This window comes from Diadema antillarum, unplaced genomic scaffold, assembly GCF_040938485.1.
Source record: "Diadema antillarum isolate AM-2024a unplaced genomic scaffold, OU_Dant_1.0 seq00000098_RagTag, whole genome shotgun sequence".
In the NCBI taxonomy this organism is placed as follows: Eukaryota; Metazoa; Echinodermata; class Echinoidea; order Diadematoida; family Diadematidae; genus Diadema; species Diadema antillarum.
In genome coordinates, this window is record NW_027271187.1 from 459,200 (window position 1) to 482,986 (window position 23,787).

At 40.5% G+C, this 23,787-nt stretch overlaps 1 protein-coding gene across 1 annotated transcript in view; it reads left to right on the forward strand.

The window, feature by feature from the left end:
- Positions 1-14,089, forward strand: part of LOC139726747 (M-phase inducer phosphatase 1-B-like) — a 35,563-nt gene extending 21,474 nt beyond the window's left edge. Inside the window, exons 4-14 of the mRNA XM_071637741.1 lie at positions 425-476; positions 1,418-1,462; positions 3,325-3,577; positions 4,822-5,016; positions 6,242-6,358; positions 7,076-7,178; positions 7,484-7,713; positions 9,593-9,724; positions 10,771-10,932; positions 11,896-12,147; positions 13,598-14,089. Coding sequence (XP_071493842.1) covers positions 425-476; positions 1,418-1,462; positions 3,325-3,577; positions 4,822-5,016; positions 6,242-6,358; positions 7,076-7,178; positions 7,484-7,713; positions 9,593-9,724; positions 10,771-10,932; positions 11,896-12,147; positions 13,598-13,729 — 1,673 coding nt within the window. The 3' untranslated portion in view covers positions 13,730-14,089. The remainder of the gene's footprint in view (positions 1-424; positions 477-1,417; positions 1,463-3,324; positions 3,578-4,821; positions 5,017-6,241; positions 6,359-7,075; positions 7,179-7,483; positions 7,714-9,592; positions 9,725-10,770; positions 10,933-11,895; positions 12,148-13,597) is intronic.
- Positions 14,090-23,787: the final 9,698 nt, after the last annotated feature.

Genomic DNA, 23,787 nt, shown 5'->3' on the forward strand with positions numbered 1-23,787 from the left:
TCATTTGTGTCAGTACCACAACTGTCTGTGTGTGTGTGTGGGGGGGGGGGGTATTCTCACAAAGTTTTGCACTAAAAATGCTTAAAGTCGTTGTATAGAGGGAAAACTTGTTAGCCTAGGGCTCGAGTCCTTACCTAAAACTGAGCATGAAATGTTTGGCAAATGGTGATATAGACTGAATTTATTTCTGCATTTTAACACATCGTGTGTAATATATGAACTTTGCATTCAGAATATATGCCTGCATATAATCACCAATTCTCTCCTTGTATTCCTGTATGATTTGAGAGCTGTTGCATGGCTTCGATATACATCAAATAAATGTGAACACTGGAATATATGTACAATTTACATGGTGTACTGCTGTAAGCCTACTCCTTTGTGATATTATATACCCATGTGTTTGTTTTCCCTTGCATTTCAGGTGGCAGTGTTCATACTCATAGTCCGAGTGAATCACCATTCCCTGCTGAGCAGTAAGTAAACCCCGAGAGAATGAATTTGCCAATTAATGCTAGGGTAAGGCAATCATACCATGAGAAACTTCCACACTTCATGATTATATACAATGCCATTCCTGCAATTCAGATATTTGCAGCGAAGAAGTACGCAGACCCTGTCATAAAGTCATGGCAATGTGCAGTCCTGTCGCATGTTTTGTTTTCTGAGAGATTTAATTGTAGATATGTGTTTAACTGCCTTCCCTCATATCCTGAGAACATCATGAAAGATATCAGGCCCCAGAGGCTCTCCACATCCTCACCTGTCCATGACCGTCTCTCTATATTTAAATGACCTTTCTGGCTTTGCGTAACATTCGGTTCTTCGACACCTTTTCCACATAATTGGGTTCAGATACAGGTTTGATAACAAAATGATTTATTCATTCATTCACTTTTTGTCCTCGTCCCTTTTCCTCCGAGCCCTGGACATTCATTACCCCGTATAATGCTCTCTTTCACTCTGGGGAAAACACAGGGAAATAAGCAGAAGATGGGCATGATTTTCACACGAATTAAACGGGTCAGTCGGTGAAGAGCTGTAAAGATCATGGGAAACACGTTCTCATCCAAATGTCAGATCATGACCACGAGAGAATGCTCAAAAATATGATTCTGATAGAGGAATCCCTATATACAGTTGGTTTAGATGACAATACCAACTACTAATTTTGAATCAGGTCAGTGTGTCCTAACTCATAAACAGACCCAAAATATGTATTCTATATTTTGAAGCAAAGTGACATTAATAGTTACGGGTTCATGGTATAACTTTGAAATTGACATTTAGGAGATGTGCATTGGTATACAAGAATAGAGTAGAGAGAGGGAGAGAATCAAATGTTTTCTTGAATTAATCATCAGAAGCTGAATTTGACAATCTGCACCCTTGAGACTTATTTCTTGTTTCTTTTCAGATTCCATCCCATCCTACTGCAGCAGGATCGGCCAGCCTCGTCTCGGTAATATCCGGTGATCGTTTCTTACTGTATCTGGCAATGAAATGAAATTGAATGAATGCTAAAAGAAGGAAAGTTACTAAGAATTACATTGTTTCTTTTGGTTGCAGTTATTTTCAATACCCTCCTAATTACTAACTTTAAAATTGCTAATGCATTTTAGGAGATTGAAACATCTGTTTTTCTCTTGAATTGGCAACATTTACTCAATTTGTTTCTGATATAGTGCAGATTAAACTAATTTAGCTAGGTCCATCTTTGGTAAAAACTGTTATTTTCACATTCAGAGGTCACAGACATCTTTGCGAGATGTTGTTTTCATGATGTGATACCGAGGCTAGATCTTTAGTGCACTCATACCCTAGCACGTTGCGATATTTATACCCCCGCCAAACGAAGTTTGAAGGGGGTATATAGGAATCAGCGGACGGTCGGGCGGTCGGTCGGGCGGTCGGTCGGGCGGTCGGTCGGGCGGTCGGGCGGTCGGGCGGTCGGTCCGTTGCAAATCTTGCGTCGCGAACTACTTCCTCAGTTTTCAACCGATTCCCATAAAACTTGGCACAGATGTGTGCCTTGGGTTGTAGATGTGCAAGACGTATTTTTTGACAGTACCCAAAAGTACGTTGCCATGGTAACGGCATATTATGGGCAAAAATGGGTGCAAATCTTGCGTCGCGAACTCCTCCCACAGTTTTTGATCAATTTTTATGAAATTAGGTACAGATGTTCATCTGAATATGTTAATGTGCAAGACACATATTTCCGCAGTGGCAAAAAGTGCGTTGCCATGGTAACGGCATGTTATTGGTAAAATATAGGGCAAAATGCTTCATGGCAAAACTGCTTCATCAGTGTTCTTCCAATTCTCATGGAATTCATATTGAATGTTTGTCTTAGGATATAGGTCAGCATGACACATTTCTTGACAGTGACAAAAAGTATGTTGCCATGGTAACAGCTCACATATTATGAGCAAAAATGATGGAAAATTTTGTGTTGCAAACTACTTCCTCAGTTTTTGCCCGATTTCCATGAAACTTGGTACAGATGTGTGCCTTTGGTTGTAGATGTGCAAGACGCATTTTTCGACAGTACCCGAAAGTACGTTGCCATGGTAACGGCATATTAATGGCAGAAGATCAAGGAAAGATCTTGCGGATTTAACTACTTCCTCAGTTTTTTGACCAAAGCTTATGAAATGTTGTTTTGACCAAAGCTTATGAAATGTTGTTTGGCGGGGGTATAACCAGTCGCTGTAGCGACATTTCTAGTTTAGAGTGTTGTTAAAATTTGGCAACCCCAACTGTTAATGGTGAAATTTGGAAAAGTTAAAATCTAGCTCGCAAAAATAACAGCTTTTATAGCATAATCTGTCCCTGATATGAAGTACGCAGTGAAAATTAGAGGTGCTAATAAAGTGGTGCCAATGTTGTGATCCCCACGACTCCCCATGAGAAAAGGATTTGGGTGGTAGGAGGAACAATAGTTGCATTTACACAGACAAAATAGATCTACCAAAATCTACCTGAATTATTGCCTTGCCCATGTGTTCAATCTCACAGACTTATTTTTGCATTACGAGATTGAAAGTTTTGGCATTTTTTGTCCTAGCATTGACACGCTCACTCGCCATGCTGCAAATTATCCTGATAATTCCGAAATAATTGCATGATTTCTTGGGATATGGATGGCTGTGCGGATCACGCTATTTACTTTGGATAGTTATGTCCAAACAGGCACCAATTGTGAGATTTGGCTCAAAATTCATATCTCAAGATATGTATCCCACCAATTTGCATTGATGTCAGTCCCCACTAGTTGGGTTCCACCTCTACCAATCCTGGTGTTTTTTGCTTCTCTCCTAGGCACTCTTTCAAATTCCAACGGTTCAATTCAATGCCGGTGAGACTGCATCATCATGACACCCCCTCCTCCTCCCCCTTCCCTCCCTTCGGGCCAATCGAGTCGGGGCAAGGGGCGCAGGGGCCACGGGAAGGAAGCGAGGGTTCGGAGCACGAAGGGGAGGAGAGAGAGAGCGGAGGGATCTGGATGCATCCGGTGGGGGAGAGCAGGGGAGAGGAAAGGCGTGAGAGAACAGCAGCATCCAGGATCTCCCTGGTATGTTTATTTTCCGGTCTGTCTGGGATTGCATTCATTAATTAATCCATTATGCCCTTGGTTCGTGTTTTGTCGCTAACTTTGTGTTTTGTTCCAGAATGAGGTAGACTCAGCTTACTTGTGACCCTGTAGTACCCTAGAGTACCATATGTCAGGATTACAGGGTACCCTAGAGTACCGTATGTCACAATATTTGTTCCACTGTAGTGCACAAAGTAAAAGTGGTTCAACTCTATGGCTTTATGAGTCTACATCTCTGTGGAATTCATTATTCATCACAGTGATTACAAGCCCTCAACAAGGTCTTCCCATTTCAACCTCAAACTATTATTCAGTAGAAGAAAACAAAAATATATCGAACAGCGTCCCTGTACTTCTCATTATTTCACGTCCGCTTTTCATGCTAAATAAAGTATTTTTATGCCTTCGTCCTTCTATCCAACATCCTGGTATCGCAATCCTAGGCAAACTGGACAATGGATTTTATCAGTAGTTGGCCCAGGGCCCTGTTTCATAAAGCTGTTCGTAAAGTTGCGCAAGACTTTACGAATGACTTACATATGACAAGCCAAGTGTGTTTCCTAATCATTGTTAATTTCAGTTAGCTAAAGTTGAAATTTGTAGATGATTATGATTATTCTTACATTTAAACACACTTTTTTAGTTGAAAGTGCATTTTTGCCCCAATGTTGATGAAATATCGACATATAGCCATACTTTGTTAAAACGTAAGGAAAAAAAAAGAAAAATAGGCACACATATTGGCACTTCATATACCAGTCATTCGTAAAGTCATGTGTAACTTTACAAACAGCTTTATGAAACAGGGCCCAGGTATGTTACTTGAGGTGTAGACACCCCAGTTACATTTTGGGAACATCTCCTCATGTCAGAGTTTACTGAAATTTGGCCAAAAAACCCCAACATTTTCCAGTTGTAACTTATGTACAGTGTTAAGATAATTTGACATGAAAGGTGGAAATAAGTAGATTGTTTCCGTGAAATGAGAATGTTGAGCGGTCAGAGGTTGCTTCTTTTCCGGAAAAAAGAAAGGAAGTTATTTCTAGTCATTACTCTAATTGCAACATCCAGCATTGATTAACTTTGTGAACAAGGTAGTAATAGATTGACAATACTTTGCATAGTGGTGCCCAGAAACATGGCATTGTTTTCAAAAAATGGCTGCTCGCTGCGGGCCTTGCAAACGATTTCTTGCTATCTGCCGCCCTCTATCCTTATTGCAGCTTGACCTCCCATCTCCGAGCGAGGCAGAGGAAGATGCAGGGTCCACCAAGTCGTCTCCGAGTGGGGCATTCATGTTCCGCATACCCACAGGCAAGCCACTCTCAGCCAGAGTAGTGCCCTCGGACGCCCAGGCCTTTTCATTCAGCGCAATAAACTCCAACAGACCCACTTCGGCACCTGCCACACTGGTGAGTGTACAACAGAGCTGCCAAAATCCCCTGAGTCTGTAGTGGCAGGAGGCTTTCTGCAAGTGTCAATATCGATTCATGTCTGGATTATACAATATGAATATGTATGAAAATCTTCCTGATTAAAAAAATGATGTTTGCGCATTGGGATGCACGTAACATAACACTCTCTCCCTGGGCTCCGTTTCATGAAAGTTATGAGCCCTGACAAGGAGTCAGTCTTCGACAATTTCAGTAAAAGTCCTTGGTTTTGATTGGCTGAACAGCTCTGGTCACTGATGGTAACTATTGGGATTGTCGGGGCGGACAACTTTCATGAAATGGTGCCCTGATTGCTCTTTGGAATCTTTCTGGTTTTGATGGGTGACTGACAGCAGGCCAGGGATTCATCTTTGTGATTCAATTCTTCTCACCACAAAATACACTAATCATTGGGTATCCCTTCTCTCCTTCCAGAGACCTTCCATATTTTGGAGCCCTTACCACTGTCTAGAAGTCAAAGGAATACAATCACCAGTTGCGTTGGTTTTTAAACAAATAGGTTGAGAAAGAAGAAACAAAGAAACGCAAATCAAGAAGGGTGTTTTCCTGCCTTGTTATTGATTGTATTGTTCTCAAGTAGCCATGATTTGTAATTATTGAGATAGAAAGGTAGGATCTAAATCTGAAATAAGCTTGACACCTTCACCGAATGATTTGCTTTGTATTGAGGAGTCTAGTTACCTCCGCCAAGGGAGGAGTTATGTTTTCGTTACCGTTGGTTTGTTCGTTAGTTAGTTTGTTAGTTAGTTAGTTAGTTAGTTAGTTTGTCCGTGTGCAAAATAACTCAAAAAGTAGTTAACGGATTGGGATGAAACTTGCAGGATAGGTTGAGAATGACACAAGTACCAAACGATTAACTTTTGGTAGTGATCCGAGAATTTTGGGGGAATTTATGAAGGATTTTGACATTTTGGCAGGTAGGGTCAATGAACTTGGGAGTTCAGGCTGCGCGTATTTGAGGTTTGCCTGCGCTGCGCGCATTTGAGGTTTGCCTGCGTGCACTAAAGTGCGTGCTCTCTAGTTTCTGCTGGGGTGAGGCACGCCGTGCAGCTGAGGGTTTATGACGTAACAAAGGCTTCTATATTGGGAATTTTTTTTACATCTTCCATCACCCTTGTTTCATTGTTTGTCCATTTGTTGTTTGTTTGTTTGTTGGTTTGTTTGTTTGTTTGTTTGTTTGTTTAATTAGCTGGAGGATGAGGACATTGAACTCCGCCATGACAGTCTAGCAAGTTCTAATGATGATGAGGATGACGTGAAAGACAACGATGGGTTTTCAGATATATTTGATGCAGATACACAAGAGGTATGTAGATAACCCTTGATATGGAGAAAATGCTGATTTATCCTATCAATGTGAAGCTTACCATCTTGCTGAAACAAAACAAAAAAATGAATAATATAAACATACATTAAAGAATCTTATTTTGAAGAAAATTGACAGCGTGCTTTAAGTTTTGTGTTATTGAAGTTTGATAGCTCAAAAATTATTGTAGAGAAGTGTTTGCTTAGACCACTTTTTCTGCACAGTAACTGTAAAAGTGGAAATTTTTGCAGTGTGGAAGTTTTTTCACATTTCGCACCACCAGAAACTGGCGCAAAAATAAAAGCAGGCAAATATTTTTGCTTGCCGTATGTTCCAGTAATTGAAGTCTTGATTCCACAGAATTAAAAGCATGCAAAACTCACGAGAGAGTGCCATGATGTTTGCATGTGTTTTCATTCAGCTGAATGTTCGACACATAACTACTGATAGAATAAATTCTCGTGGACATATCACACAAACTAAGTATTTGCCTCTTTGACTCTTTGTACTTTGTGCAGTGGTATCACAATGCTGACTGTGAATACCTGATTACCACTAAATGTTTTCAAACTGATTAGATATTTGCCATATTTACAGTGCTCTTTGTGGTTATGGTTGCAACGAACATGGCTATGGTCATGCTGTTACTATATGTTAATTCCTAAACCACACCTTCCTGCCCTTCACCTTTAACTTTCGACCTCTGTTACCAAGGAGACTGCACCAGGGTTTTCAGCCAGTTTTGCTAGTCTAATCCATGGAGACCTGGTCAAGCCACACACCACCGCAAGTCCCTCAAGGCGAATGTCGTTTGAAGGCAGTAAGTTCAATCTGTAGGTGTAGTTTCAACCTTCACAGCTGGTGCCATGTTTCATCTCTTTTTCGTACACAGTTCATACGTAATTGAAATGATGTTAGTTCACTTGAATTCAATTCAGTTAGTTTGGATGTTTTGATTTGTGCAGAATTGGACCGTTATAAACTTGTGAGATCATTCAGTACTGTATAACAGACTTTTTCTCCAGTTTAGACTTTGTGTTCTGTGTTAATCTCAGCTACAATTCAAATGTTCCACTTTTGTAAATTGTTTGTTTTGGGTTATTTTCATTCACCAATTATGACCAGTTCCCCACAGTGGTCTAGACTGCAATGCAATAACGACCACACCATCAGCCATGCCGAAGTGCCGGAAAGGAATCTTCAAAGTTCCTAGCCAGCCTGCAATTGTGCGGCGAAATTCGTCCTTACTGAAGCGAGCAGAGCGGCCTCGGGACACACCTAGTCCGGTCCAGAACAAGCGACCCCGTAGCTCCACCATAGCCAGTCCGCAGACTCCGCACACAGAACTCCATAAAGTGTGTACCAACTTTTATTGCTTTCAGACATTTTGACTTGCATAGATTATCGTCATTTGTAAAAGGCATTCTAGCAGTAGATTACCAATATTTACTGAGCTCACCTCCCCTATTTTCAGACAGGACAGATTATGTGAGGGCTATATCACATTACTGGTATAACTTCTGCATGATGATGTGTTTTTTTAATTTTTGTTTGCAATATTACATAGAGCAAAACAGGCCATGAAAATCATGTCTCATTTCCTTATCAAACTCACGTGCATGTACGTGTACACTTTTAATTGACAAAGGGTGCTTTCAGACACAACGAGACATCATATATTCATATGACCATATGGATATACGACGTTTTGATATGAGAGCGTTCAGACACAGCGCCCCGTTATATGATAATCGTATCAGAGCATTCAGACCTTGCGCACAAACGATATTTCTTGAGTAGACTTGATTCTCTTCCATGAGCAGTACGTAATTTACGCAGGCTTTGCGCATAGTGTTTATACTCTGCCTTAGATTCATCCGGTATTCCACTAGTTCGCGCTAGATCATCTGTCAGCACCATGCCCCGCGGATATGTGAGCGCGGCGCGCGCTGCGAATAAGCTTTGCATACTCATACGACGTATGGATATGAGAGCGTTCAGACACAATATACATCATATGGATATAGGATAATGATTTGAAACAATGCTCAAATCATCATTTCGATATATGACGTATATTGATACGACGTTTCAATATTAGAGCATTCAGACACATAAAGACGTGCTATATCCATACGGGTATATCCATACGAGAACTCTCTAGTCTGAACGGGGGGATAGTCACCTTGTCGGGGAGGTTGTTGCTGCTGAAGTGTGTAATTAAACAAGGAAGCCCACTGAGTATGAGGCATGCGGAATCACTACAAGACTTGATTTAGGCTACCATGCACCTGTACTACCCTGGCTACGACATGTGCTCTAGCTGTCTTGTAAAAACCAACATTTCTTGATTTCTTTTTCTTTAGAAAGGGATGGCATCGTTTCAGTTCCGATGAGGCTTCCAGTTTCCAACCTATATTTTAATGACAATTTTTAGAGATACGGAGAATCCTTGTGTGAAATATGAAAGAGCATATACGTGTAATTCTAAGAGGAATTCAAAGTTTATTCGGTGAAAATTGGTTTTGAAATGGCTGAGATATCCAAAACAAAGCAATCCTCATAAAAAAGGTGTTACCTGCCGTTTATTAGGATCGCTTTGTATTACTTTGTTTTTGGATATCTCAGCCATTTCAAAATCAATTTTAATCAAATAAACTTTGAATTCCTCTAAGAATCGTGTGCTCTCTAGCATTTCATATAGTGGTATTTCACAAAAAGCTAAAAGCTGAATTCTCATCTCAACCAATACTATACCATCCCTTTAAATAGTGAAGAATTGGGTTATCCGTTGTAAATTCTTAGATATGAACTATTCAAGGTATAGTTGATAGTGATAAGTTTGGCAACAAATGTTGAGCAAATGCATAATCAAATACATAATCATTCAAATTACTTTGCATGCAAGATGCAATTTTATTATCTTTTGTTGAAGAAAAAAAAATGAAATTAATCAAATTGAATGAATATAACGAAAATAGTTATTGGAGCAGTGTTATATTTCTCTTCACTTTCGGTAGCATAATGTTTATTTCTGTCACAGCAGTTAAAAAGCATTCTACCATTTTCTAATCTGTGCATAGGAGTACCACATCAGAAGTTTCATTTTCTCTTCTCATTTTTATTACATCTTTCATCTGTACGGTTGTTTTCATCCACTGTTCTTGTTTGAATGCATGACATTGACACTGATGTATGGACTTTGTAAATTTTCTCTTTTGTTCTTATTCTCAGGATGCACCCTCATCAAGGAAGTTGTTCCGCTCTCTTTCGATGATGTCGCCCAACGACCCGTACTTCCAGAGCATCGACCACGCCCTGTCGGTGGAGGGGAGTCAAACAGAGCTGATTGGAGACAGGACCAAGGTAAGATGCGCCTCCGTCTTATTCTGGACTTTTGCCTCTGATAGTGCTGAGTGATTATGTTTGTGCAGGATAATGTTGCCCCAGTTGTACTGATGAAACAGTGATTGTTTCTTTCCATCGACGTCAACCCCCAGTATTGGATTCCTGCTGTCAGATCAGTAAGGTTTTATCACAGTGCATACTCTGGAAGAAGAGTGGAACTTTCTAAATCTGTTGTCAATCTTAATAAGCCATATTATTTCAGAATATTTGAATGGAATCTGACTTATGCTTAAATGCTTTTCACCTAATGTGTCCGTACATTCAGGGGGAAAAAAAAGAAGAAATCTAGGCTGATTTTCTGGTAGGTTAAGCAATGCGTGTGAAGGGTCCACAAAGTCTGCAAACTCTTTTGGAGAATTTATCCGAGAGTCATCCTTCCTACCATGTGAATCTGAAGGTTTGGAAGCATAGAATTTATAGGGGATTTGCTGGGGAGTTTTTAAAGTTTTTGTGAAGCAATTATTTTCCTTTGCTGCTGTACATTGATCAGTTTCTCCATCTTCTGTCCATGAAGAACATAAAAATGCATAATTAAACCTGCAAAAACATTTCAAAGCTGAAGTAGCAATTACACTAAAAGAAAATTCAAAATTGCGTATGCCTGATGAGTATGCAAAATTCCAGTTTATTATGACAAAACTTGTCATAGCAGTTGCTTTGCCTTTCTAAAGCCCTTATGGTCTCAAGCACTACTATTGAGCAAGTTGATGCACTTCAATACAACCATAATTTCAAAGCCATTTTTCTCAGCATTTAGAAGCATTCTAAGATGAGGCTTGTCTTTTTTCTTATCTACAGTGGGTAAGGAATCTAAGGAAGGATTTTAGATGCCTATGTATCTGTTCAAAGCTACCGAATGAAATTTTACTTGAGCTGTGATACAAGGTTGCAAAAACTCGTAGCAGCGGACTTACGCCTCAACCCAGTGTAAAAGGTTCCATGTGTAGATCTGTGCTTGTTAAACCCTATATCTCTTTTCCCCTTGCCCACGGCTGTCTGTCCAGTCTTGCTGCTTGCCCACTGTGTGCGGAAAACAGAAAGACCTAAAGAGCATCACACCCGAGACCATGTGCCAGCTACTGCGGTCGGAGTTCAGCGACGAGATCGGCGAGTACTACATCATCGACTGCAGATACCCCTACGAATACGCGGGCGGTCACATACAAGTGAGTGGAGGGACAAGGCGGTAGTCGCACGAGTTGCACTTTTTGTTGCCTGGTGTCTCACGTCTGCAATAATAACAAAATGTGATGTATTTGGCACAGCGTGACATAAGGGACTACAAACTAGCAAGTCTTACTTGTAAGGAAGTCCTGTAGTGGCCCAGTGGATGAAACCACAGACCATAAACCAAGATGGTCCTGGTTCGAGTCTCCTTGCTGCCTGTAAACTCGGGACTCTCTCTTAATCGCCTAGTCCTCCAGAGCCGATTTAAAGGGATGGTATAGTATTGGTTGAGAGGAGGATTGAACTTTTAGCTTTTTGTGAGATACTAAGAAACTGCTTATGAAATGTTGCAGAGCATACAATTACAATAGGAATTCGAAGTTTATTTGATAAAAATTGGGTACATTCATCATTAACTTGAACAAATTTCTCTCTAAATTGAATGAAATAGTATCTAGAAGGGATGACATGAAACAAGCTTGAATGTTCAAAGAATTAGAATGAACCATGATAGCACAGCGTTGACAAAATTTGCTTGAATACAAACGCCTTCTCCTTAATTCAAGTGCAAATCTGATGGCATTGGGCAGGAAAACCTATATTAAATCATTCAATTCAAGTCAATAAGCAAGTATAATTTTTCTATGTAGCTTTATTTTGCTTTTCCCTGTGTTCCTTCCTCCACCCCCCCCCCTTCTCTCTCTCTCTCTCCCTCTCCCCCTCTCTCTCTCGCTCCATTGCTTTAGCCTATACATTCTTCCTGTGCTTTGTTGATATTCTATCCCCCTCTGCTTTTCTCTCTTCCAAAATTTGTGATTTTGGGCCATGGTTAGTAGTGGCTACGATGGCATTCAGATACGCTTCTCCTCCTCTTTGGTCGTATATCCTAAGATTCATCCTCATTGTCTTAGCAACGGTGATGTATTTCTCATCTTCACATGTATGTATTCCGTTCGTCTCAGGGTGCAATCAATATCTACCAGGAGGAGGAAATAAAGAAGATGTTCTTGGATCACCCCCTGCCACCCCTCACCACCAGGAAGAGGCGCATCTTCATCTTCCACTGCGAATTCTCGTCGCACCGGGGACCCCGGCTCCTCCGGTACCTCCGGAAGCACGACCGATCGGCCAACCTTGAGAACTACCCCGCCCTCTTCTACCCTGAACTCTACCTCTTGAACGAAGGCTACAAGGCCTTTTACCATTACAGCACGGTGAGACTTTGTCTTTGGAAAGGCATTATTTACCATTTGCAGATGAAACAAAAACCCAGCTTTAGTGCTTCAAAATAGTTCTAAAAATGTGAGTTAGGGATAGAAACAACCAATGTAAAGATTCGTATCCGTATAATCAATGTTAAGTATTGTTAAATATACAAAATGTGAACGATAGGTATAATAAGAATGTTTCTAGACTAAACCGTGTACAGTTATGGTTTAGAGGAGAAAATAGTGATATCTCCTTATATTTTAGGCTTTATTGCAAATTTTTTATATGGTAAGATGTTTGTATGATACAACTGCTCTACACAAATGCGTCAAATGTGATATCTCGAACATTTTTTAAATCACTGCTCCCAATGGTAAACAGTACCTTTAATTAAGCCAAATGGCGATCTATCACTTAGTCTAATCCCACTTCCTCTAATAGCAGTTTAGTCTCAACCGACATGATCTGATCCTGTTTTATCTACAACTAGCTCATCTAATGACCGTTTAGTCCAATTGCCACTTAATTAGCCTCATTACCAGTTGGTCTACTTCCAGATGGGCTACACTAATACCCATGGTATGTCAGAGGAAGTCTGACAAAAAAAAATCCAAATACAGTATTGTAGGCAAAATTGCCATTAGACCCTTTGGTCATTAGAAAAGACGATGATTAGCCAAACTGGGCATTAGAACGAGTGAGGATTGGACCAAACAGGCATTAGACAAAATTGATAGTAGACCAAATGCGTTTAGCCCTAGTGATGTTAGACGATCTGGGAAGTAGACCATCTGATATTACACCAAATGGCAATGAACCTACCAACTAATTACAGCAACCAGTGACAGTGCATCACAAAACCCACAAATAGTTGCATGGCTTGATTTCCAGTAGGCATGAAAATGTGCATCCAGGTCAACTAGATAGATTTTTTGGTTTAGTTTGGGGTGTTTGCTGACAAAGTTACTCCTTTTCTATATGAATGGGAAGTTTAGAAACAAAGTACTGGTATCAAGTACAATATATGTAAAGTGTTTTTGATAGTTTCATTTAGATCCATTTTGTTCTTCTGGCTCAAATGGTTTTTCTTAATTTTTGTTTGTACTTGTATATTGCTTGTATAACATTGTTATTGAATCAAGGCTACACCACATTTTCTTCTTTTCTAATAAACTGTACAAGGCCTTATTTGGCAAAGTAATGGTAATTCACATGTAAGGTTGAAATGCCCCTACTACTCACTTTTTATCCATTAGATTTGCATAATTAATTCAAAATGTGTTTTAGCAAAGGACATGTTACTAGTAATGCATCTTGTAATATAGCAGCCAGTTAAACTGTTGATGATCAAATTACGATTGTAATTCTCAAAGCATAATCCTTAGCTTATGCCGTAGATGTACATTTAGCATTGATGTGTTATGCACTGTAACTCTCCATTGATATACATTGCAGGAGTTTTGTGAACCAAAGAGCTACATACCAATGGACCATGAGGCGCACACTTCTGAGCTGCGCTCCTTCAGGGCGAAGTCGAAGTCGGGCGGAGAGAAGAGCCGACTAAAGCGGTCTCAGTCCGTACTTTGATACTACCTCACCTCGCATGCATGGAATGTTCGTGTTTAGGTGTGCACATTCACCTGGATGGGCATTCGCCGGGACTGCAATTTGTCGATGTCAGAAAGTTTGACTCTTCTTATCGCCTCCAGAGTCATCTTTCTAAACTCTTATCCCTCCGCGTTCTGTGTGAGGCCAGTATAGAATGAATGCTGCCAGTGTGTGAGTTAAGTATAGACATATGATGGTGTGATGCATGCATGACCATGTCCAGCGCATGCAGGAGATGTTGGACGGCCAGAACGCTCTAATTTTTTGGGTTTTTGCTGTCGAGGCAACCTCAGGGACAAGTCCTGTTGAACTCCAAATGTGGTTTAGACTTTGAAGGCAATCTTCAGACTCTTGAGGACGAAAGGAAGAAGTATCCCCTCGTCAGATTTCACAGATGACTATTGTTGTTTTTCTTTTACGGTTTATCATGGATTTAAAGTAGGGCTGGGTCAAATTTGAGTCCATCTTCACCCAAAAAAAAAAAAAAAAAAAAAAAACTCTTCTGTCCGCCCACGCTTTGACCATTCAGCTATGCATCAAACAGTGTTGGATAATGTATTTGACAATATATAGCAGTGGAATCTTTAATCATTGGTCAGTTTTTGACAAAAGATGTCTTTACCAATGCTCCGCCCCCTGAGAATGGTATCAGAGTTAAGTTTTTATGTGTGTGTGTGTGTGTGTGTTTAGGGTGTGATGTGGTGTGTTTTAATTTTTTTTTTAGTTGTCAATATTGTCCTAAAAAATCTAAAGAAAGCATCCCACATCCCTCTCTAGGGTTCATGAGCTCCAAAGCAGCATGGATTTCAAGGTGTCATTACGCTTGTGTAGTTCACTTCATCTGTTGTCCAAACTGTTAAAGCCCCAGTCACATAGACATCCCTGATCAACCCGGATTTGATCCGGGGTGATCCGGGGAGATATCCTTAGACATCCTTGGACATCCGTGTACGTCCGTGTAGATCCGGGGACATTAGGGAGGCCAACACAGCAACTTTTGATGGTCAAAAACATCCAGCGTCATCCAGGGATTGCCGTGTTGGCAGAGCAATCTGGAATGGTCCATGTGGCTGCCATGTAGCTGCCGTTTTGATCCGTGTAAATGCCGTGTTTGTCCGTGTAGACGCCGCGCTCTTTTGGCCTTATCCGTGTAGCTGCCATGTTGATAATGTGTGTACAGTCAAATCAACGCACGTCGACACTCCATTGAAGTCGAAACTATCCCGGATCTCCCCGCATCACCATGTAGATCTTTGAGAATCCGTGTTTATATGTGACTGGGGCCTAATCTTAACTGGGATTTGTCTTTTTCACGTAATCCTCCAGGTTTTTCTGCGTGTGTCTCAATGTATCTTCGTGTGTGTATGTGTTTCTAAATCCGATGCATTATGCAATATATGATAAGACTTTTGTTTCATTTTGTTGATCTTGTACAGATAGCTCATAGTAATAATGACATTTAACCGTGGATGCAGAAAATCTTATGAAAAAGGCCAAAAAGGGAAATTGTGACTTTGGCAATAATGAAATGCTGATGTAATCATGAATGGGAAGCACATGCATATTTCAGATCAAATGATGTGATGTGAATAGTGATGCCTTCTTTGTGTGTCCACTGGTGCTACATATGGACTTGTGAGGACAAGTTTGACCTATGGTGAGTAATGGACACTGCCCATAGCCATGTCTTGTAATTGATTTTAGATCTAATAGACTTCTATCTGTGCTAAGAAGGTATCATGATAAGCACATCAGCCATCTTAGATCCCCAACATGGTGTGTGACTTAATAATCCAGGTTTTGCACCGGCCGATCAGATACTATTCATTAATCAGTGAACTACAAATACATGCCTCTAGTGCCACGTGTTGTTTGTTGTGGATTCTTTCTATTTTTCTTTTCATTTCTTTTTCTGAATTGTGATCAGTTGCAAGCGACTTCACTGCATGATTCTTTAAACACAATCAATTTTTTTGATAGCAATGTATTGGTCATTATCAAGTCATTATTAAGTGCCATGTATGGAATTGGTCATTATCAAGTCATTATTAAGTGCCATGTATGGACTTGTCAATTTGTTGATTGGGTCCAACAATACAAAAGTGTTCATTAATCTTGATATCAGTGGACTTCTTTTGATAAAGCACTCATTCACTAGATACATACCAGATTGGGTTCATGCATACCATAAAAGAGAAACTCTGGAATCTTACAGCTATGTGAAATGTAAGAAGAAAAATCATAGGTGAAAAATGGTCTGAGTAGTTTATACATTGTAGAGGAAGTTTGATGTAAGAAAAATCAGAATAGCTGACAACTTGAAAGAGAATAAAATCTTCAATTTAAATGAGTGCTTTAAAGTTATCAAATGCCTGTCCCCATATGAATTATCATTTTTTTAGATTTGGGAATTTCCCATGAAAGAAAATTGCAGTGCGTATTAGTGTGAGTTTTGAATTTCATAGTTTAAATCATGGTATGTATCGTACAGTTATTTATATTCTCATTTTTTTCTGTGCTTTTGTATTTTCTGATAAAGCTGTTTGAGATTTATTTTTTTTAATGTTTTGTATTCCTCAGTATGATAATGTTTGCCAGACAGGTAATTTCTGTAATTATGAATTGTGATATGCATTTGTGTTATAGCAAAGTTTTTTTTCCCTCTCTTTTTCTCCTTATTTTGTGGGTATCGTTTAAATTGCAATATTTTCATTTTTGTACATAAGAGAATGTGTACTATGTATCACATATTCTTTGAAAGTATAATGAATAGATAAACTATGATACATCAAACAAAGATTTTGTACAGCAAGATACATTTGTATCAAGTGTATTAGTAGCCAAGAAGACCAGAGTGCGTAGCAGGTGGAATATGAATTCTCGTACCGTCCTCTTTTTGTTTTCTTTGTGGAATGTGAATGAATGTTCCCTCGAATTGCTGTGTGCTTGTTTCATTCATTGCGTTCAAAGTTTGGCCCGCCACTTGAATGTCTCAAATGCCAATTTATTTACCTTTCGTGGCGGTCTTTTCAAAGTCTGTCTTGTGCTCTGCGATGGCAAATTTTGAGTGAATCGGTTCAACGTTGACATAATTTTGCAGAAGAGGGTTGTTAATCTTTTTCTGTTTTATGAATTCTGGGCAAGCACTACAACTCCTGAGCAGTAACATTTTAGTTTTTATGTGTGTCAGAAAAGACATCAGTGTATATTGTGATAATTTTCTGCCCCGGTTATTTTTTTGTGTTCAACCCAAACACAAATGAGTCTGGCTGCATGTGTTCATCAGAAGATACCTCCCATGAGTGTCGCTTTATTTTCTGACATTAATCAGATTTATCTGATCATATTCGTCTGATCAGATATTGCAAACGAATATATTGTTTCTCAATTGCATTTTCTGTGCGGGCAAATCCAGATGCAGATTACCCTTCATTCATGCAAAAATGATGGCGTGTATGCATGAGAATTTACCTCGTATTCATCTCTCTTTTTTTTTAAATACTGCCACAGTTCTGTGATGTAATACATATGTGTGTACATTGATACATTTTTATGCTTGGCGAGACAACATATGGTGACTGGATGAAGACATACAATTACAGTGAGGGGGGTTCTGCGTATTTCAGAAATTCGATCACACCTCAAGGTTCCATATTCGACTGTGACGCTTTGAAAAGTTGTAAAACGCACATAGTTTGCAGGCTTTCCTGATCTGAATGTCTCATGGGGGTTGCCTCTTGCCTCTACTCTGAAGTTTAACTATGAATCAGTTTCACCCCCACAATAATGTCTTGGCACTTTTTTTTCTCTCTCTCTAATATATAGATCAGATTTGTCTGTCGCAAATGCTTGTACATACAACTCATTTCAGAAAGACATATTTTTTATCAGTGTTGTGTGAAAATGTAAAATACATACCTCAGAATACACAAGTGTGCAACAGGTTTCTTCATTTCTTTTCATTTCATTGCCCCAAATGTGTATTGCTATACATGGCAATTAGAGGAAGACAGGGAGAGAGAGAGCTTTGGTGGGAGTGATGTGTGGTGTGAAAATCATTGGATAAAAAGAAGACTGGGGATATGATGGAGATGCATGGGTTGAAGGAATGGTTTATTCAGTGACAAATTTGCTCTCAGCCAATCAGATGCAAGGATTTCCGTAGCTTGTCACATCTATGACAAGTTTTATTAAACGGGCCCCGGTCTAATATCAGATGGTTTACTTCCCAGTTCATGTAACACCACTACAGCTAAACACATTTGATGTACTATCAACTTCATCTGATGCCCGTTTGGTCTAATCCTCACTTGCACGGCCTAATGGCTATTCATCCTTTCATCTAATGACCAGATGGTGTAATTTAGCAATTTTCTCCTTTGATTGTTTCCCATGTTGTCTAATAAATTGTGAGTATTAGACAAAATGGGCATGGCACATCTGGCAATAGAACAACTAGTCATGAGGCAAAGAGGGAAAATTGGACTAAATGGTCATTGGACCAACTGGTTGTAGGCAAAATGGGATTAGACCATGTGGGTTGAGACTAACTGGCTGTTTACACAAGCGATAGATCACCGAAGGAATCAATGGAACAGCTAGGAAGAGCTAGTGGGGTGTGGTGGTATGGGCACATGTTGACGAAGGATGATGATGATGTCCTGAAGAAAGTGCTGGAGTTTATGAAAGTAAATGAGCCAAGAAAGCGAGGGCGACCGAAGAAAACATGGAAGAGACGGATAGAGGAAGAGCTCGGGAGGGTTGGATTAAAAAAGGATGCCCCAAATCGGGAGAGGTGGCGAGAACATGTGAGAACTATCGCTGTGAGGGCTGTGAGGCAATTCCAGCCACCCTTGTTATCGGGGTCAGACACAGATAAAAACTGATGATGATGATGATGATGATGATGATGACGATGACAACGATGATGATGATGACAACGACAATGATGATGATGTTGATGATGATAACGACGATGATGGTGGTGGTGATGAATGAGGATGATTATGATGATGACGACGACGACGACGATGATGATGATGTTACTTTATTAGCATTCATGGTACAACGTACATGTACTGTATATGGCAGCTTCTTGAAGGAAATTGGCATGGTGCAACCGGTGCGACCATGTGACGAATTTCATCAAACTCTCAAATGCATTTCTGATGACACTGGAGGGCCGGAGGGGAAAAATCAACAGACAACGTATGGGACTATAGACTAGAAATTCGTGACCAGAGACCTTTTCACTGGAACGCAACATCAGTACACTGAGTGTGCACTTTGGTGCTCTCAGCAGATAAGGTGACGCTCAAACGACACCATTGGGAATTAAGGGAAAATGAAACCCAAGTCTACATGTGGATTGAGTGAATCATGGGCGTAAATCCCGGGGGGGATGGGGGGGATATATCCCCCCCCCCCCTGAAATGGAGGAGGGGGGATGGCCTGTACAATCATCCCCCCCCCCCCCCCCTGAATTTTGAAGAAAAAAAATGGAGGAAGCGGAAATGTGATTGTATCAATTTTGGCATATTGAATGACGTTTGTACGCCGGCCTTCAGACAGGTAACAGAGCTGAACAGTATTCTATCTTGTAGGAAAATGTATACATAATTTTCTCAAGCGCTCGCTCGCGAAGAAAGTAACATCGACATACACTGTAAGGTATGGCTCAGACGTTGACAACGTCAAATAGTATAGGCCTATATGTAAACATGCTATGACGCGAGTAACTGGGGACCATCTGCAAGATATGTACGAAAACAAACAAACAATAACAAAAACTATATCGCCATACTTGAACCCCCTCCATTTCCTGAATCATTCCTGAGAAACGACTGTGACTGGTGACTCAGTCAGGATACATCTATGAGCATACCCAGGGAAGATCAGGGGCGTCGAAGAATCTATCTCGGGGGGGGGGGGGGGGGGGCAAAGGGGCATTTGCCCCGCCCCTACGGAAGTGTTTAGGCAGACAAATCATTTATCCCCCAAGCAATTCCCGAGATGAGGACAAATCTCGAACTTTCTTAATGGAAAATTGTCCAAATATCGCCAGAACTATGCACCAGATCGTTGTATTGCAATCATAAACATGCAAAAGCTCCGCTATACAGGATCCCTTTCGATAGACTTTGTACACTTTTGAGATTGACGTATATTTCCCTAATTTATCAAAGAGTATGCAGCAGATCTTTCACTTAACAAAAGCACCCTCATATGCAGAGGCGTCGATGGGGGGGGGGGGGTGGTTCCCCCATAAAAGTGGGACAAACAAAAGCGAAAAATATAGCTACAAACGGCAGTGTTTGGAGTGTAAAATGTCAAAATTTTAAAGCTCGCTCGCTCCGCTCGCTCGCATTTAATCGCTATGCCATTCTCCTGATGCTGCTGCCAGTGAATGGCAGCAGTTGCGCCCGGTACGCCCCGGCCCCTTAATTTCCAAAGCGAAAAATATAGCTACAAACGGCAGTTTTTGGACTGTAAAATGTCAAAATGTTGAAGCTCGCTCGCTTCGCTCGCTCGCATTTAATCATTATGCCATTCTCCTGATGTTGCTGTTAGTAATTGCCAGTAGTTTTCGCCCGGTGCGCCTCCTTCATTTCCAAAGCGAAAAAATACAGCCACAAACGGCAGTTTTTGGACTGTAAAATGTCAAAATGTTGAAGCTCGCTCGCTTCGCTCGCTCGCATTCAATCATTATGCCATTCTCCTGATGTTGCATCCAGTAACTGCGAGCAATTTTCGCCCGGTGCGCCCCCCTTAATTTCCAAAGCGAAAAAATACAGCCACAAAGGACAGTTTTTGGGACTGTAAAATATCAAAATTTTCAAGCTCACTCGCTTCGCTCGCTCGCATTTAATCGTTATGCCATTCTCCTGATGTTACTGCCAGTAATTGCCGGCAGTTGCGCCCGGTGTGTCCCCCCCCCCCCCCCCCTTGATTTCCAAAGCGAAAAAATACAGCCACAAACGACAGTTTGGGGACTGTAAAATGTCAAAATTTTCAAACTCGCTCGCTTTCATTTAATCGTTATGCCATTCTCCTGATGTTGCATGCTGCCAGTAATTGCCAGCAGTTGTGCCCGGTGCGCCCCCCCCCCCCTTAATTTCCAAAGCGAAAAATATAGCTACAAACGACAGTTTTGGGACTGTAAAATGTCAAAATTTTCAAGCTCGCTCGCTTCACTCGCTCGCATTTAATTGTTATGCCATTCTCCTGATGTTGCTGCCAGTAATTGCCAGCAGTTGCACCCGGTGCGCCCCCCTTAGTTTCCAAAGCAAAAAAATACAGCCACAAACGGCAGTTTTTGGACTGTAAAATGTCAAAATTTTCAAGCTCGCTCGCTTTGCTCGCTCGCATTTAATCGCTATACCATTCTCCTGATGTTGCTGCCAGTGATTGACAACATCAGTTGCGCCCGGTGCGGCCCCCCTTGATTTCCAAAGCGAAGAAGTATAGCTACAAACGGCAGTCTTTAGCATGTAAAAGCATTATGTCAAAATTTTCAAGCTCGCTCGCATTTAATCGCTATGCCATTCTCCTGATGTTGCTGCCAGTGATTGACATCAGTTGCGCACGGTGTGCCCCCCTCTCCCCCCCTTAATTTCCAAAGCGAAGAATATAGCTACAAACGGCAGTTTTGGGACTGTAAAATGTCAAAATTTTCAATGTGAAAAGATTTCACCGTGGGAGGGAGAAACCCCCTACCATACCCCCCTCCCCTCGCTTGCTTCGCTCCCTCACGATCTCATAACCGCTCCCCCAAGATCAAATCCTGTCTACGCCGGTGATAGGCCCCACTACTGTATTTAGTAGGCCTTCGAAGTGATGTCGCACAGGCGGAGCAAGAGCTGAAATAGCACGATTTAGTCATTCAATAATATATTGTGAATATTTAATTTTCTATTGTTTTTTTTTTAACGAAAAAACAAACAAAAATTTCACCAAAAGTGTGCACCAGATCGCTGAATTTCAGGTCTGAAAATGCAAAATCTTCCTCCGGTCCGGTCCGGTTATGGGCTTGTAATCGTGGTGATGGTGACCATCCCCCCCACTCCTCAGTACGGATTTACGCCGTTGGAGTGAATGCAACAATGGCAGTAGAACACGACAGTGAAAGTTTGAGGGGAAAAAAAAATCGGACAATCCGTTGAAAAGTTTTGAATTCTTAAGATTTCGGTGCCACCATCGCTGGATGAGATGACGTCATGTGTGGAAAATGATATACAGTGTGTAGCAAATTCAGCGTACATGTATTTTCACTTTTCTAGCATGATAAAAGAGCACTTGTCTTGCCTCCTTCAGAAAGCAGGGGGAATTCAGTAACAAGTCGACGGAATGTGTACTTTTCATTGAAATAAAATTTGTGGAATTTTTGTTTTCTATTTTCTTTGATGCATGATGTCACAGTGTTGTACGTAGTCCTCTCATCCTGTGATGATGGCACCAAAACTTATTTAAAGATCAACACAGACAAAAAATCAAGGGATTGTTCGATTTTCCTCAAATTTTCACCGATGTGTTCTACTAAATGAATATTGCTACATTTTAATACTCAATCCACATGTACATTTTGGTTTCATTCCCCTTTTAGTTGAGAAGAGCAAGAATTAAACACGCACACACACACACACACACACACACACACACACACACACATACACATACACACACACACACACACACACTCACACGAACGAGAACAAAGAGGAGGTTGAGGAGGAAGAGAAAAGAAGTATAGGAGTGATAGAAAAGAGTAATGTAACAGAACAAGCAGACAAGACAGATGATAACAAACAGAAGCAAAAAAGAAAGAAACAAGCCGGAAAACAATTAAGGAAAGGCGCTGAAATGTCATGACTGACGCAGGACTGGTCCTTTAAATTGCAACCGTGCTATTACTTCTTCACGCGAGAATTAATCCACGAAATCCTCTCGATGTTTCACAGATCCACTGCTTCTATTTTGGCATTTTAACGACATACTTGAAAGTGCAGATTTAGTTTGCGAGGACGTCTCCTGCGTAGTTTGTATTAAGTTTTTTAATCAACTTTAGATGTTGCGATTTTTATAGCATCCGTGCGTCAAAACACAGCTGTGTATGACATTGCTAAATTTGTACGTGTTACATTGCATTTCATTCGGGAGCAGTGATTTAAAAAATGTCCAAGATATCACATCTGATGCATATGTGTAGATTTGTTGTATCACAAAACGTCCACCATATACAATTTTCGCAATAAAGCCTAAAATATAAGGAGATAGCAGTGCTTTTTTCAATAAATCGGGGAACTGTTGACGGTTTAGCCTGGAAACATTTTTATCATAACTCTTGATCACATTTTGTGTATATAAAACACTTAACATCGATTATACGGATTCAATTTTTTACAGCGGTTGTTTCTATCCCTAACTCACATTTTAGAACTATTTCAAAGCACTAATGCTGGGTTTTTGTTTCATCTGCAAATGGCAAATTATGCCTTTAACGAGAGACCAAAATTATATTCACCGCATCAATCCCCACACTAGGACCAGAGCAAGGCAAGTTATATTCGTCTCCAATGTTTTACTAAAACCGTGGACTCCCGTTAAAAGAAAGTCCTCGGTACCGGCAGTTTTCTTTCTTTATATCGAAATTTCGTTATAACCGAGCAAACAAACAATAAAAGATATAGTGCGGGTAATGTTGCGCCCTCAATTTTTACTTCGTTGTAACCGTAATTTCGTTTTAACCGTGTCTGTTATAACAGGAGTGCACTGTAGAGGCCTCTAACTTTCTTGTTAGGTAGACAAATTATTTCGAGGCTTAATGATTTCGGAACGAACGATCAGACGCTGTTGTGTAATATGGGTTTCGATTTGTGTGTTTATGTATGATTCGTAACATCTTTTACGATCATAAGAGAGAGAATACTAAATGTATATATCCTACGCCTATATTATGACCTGACATGACAGTCACGTTTTCAAACCAATGACTCGACAGTCACATTTTGTACCTGCATACACGTATTCACACACTGACC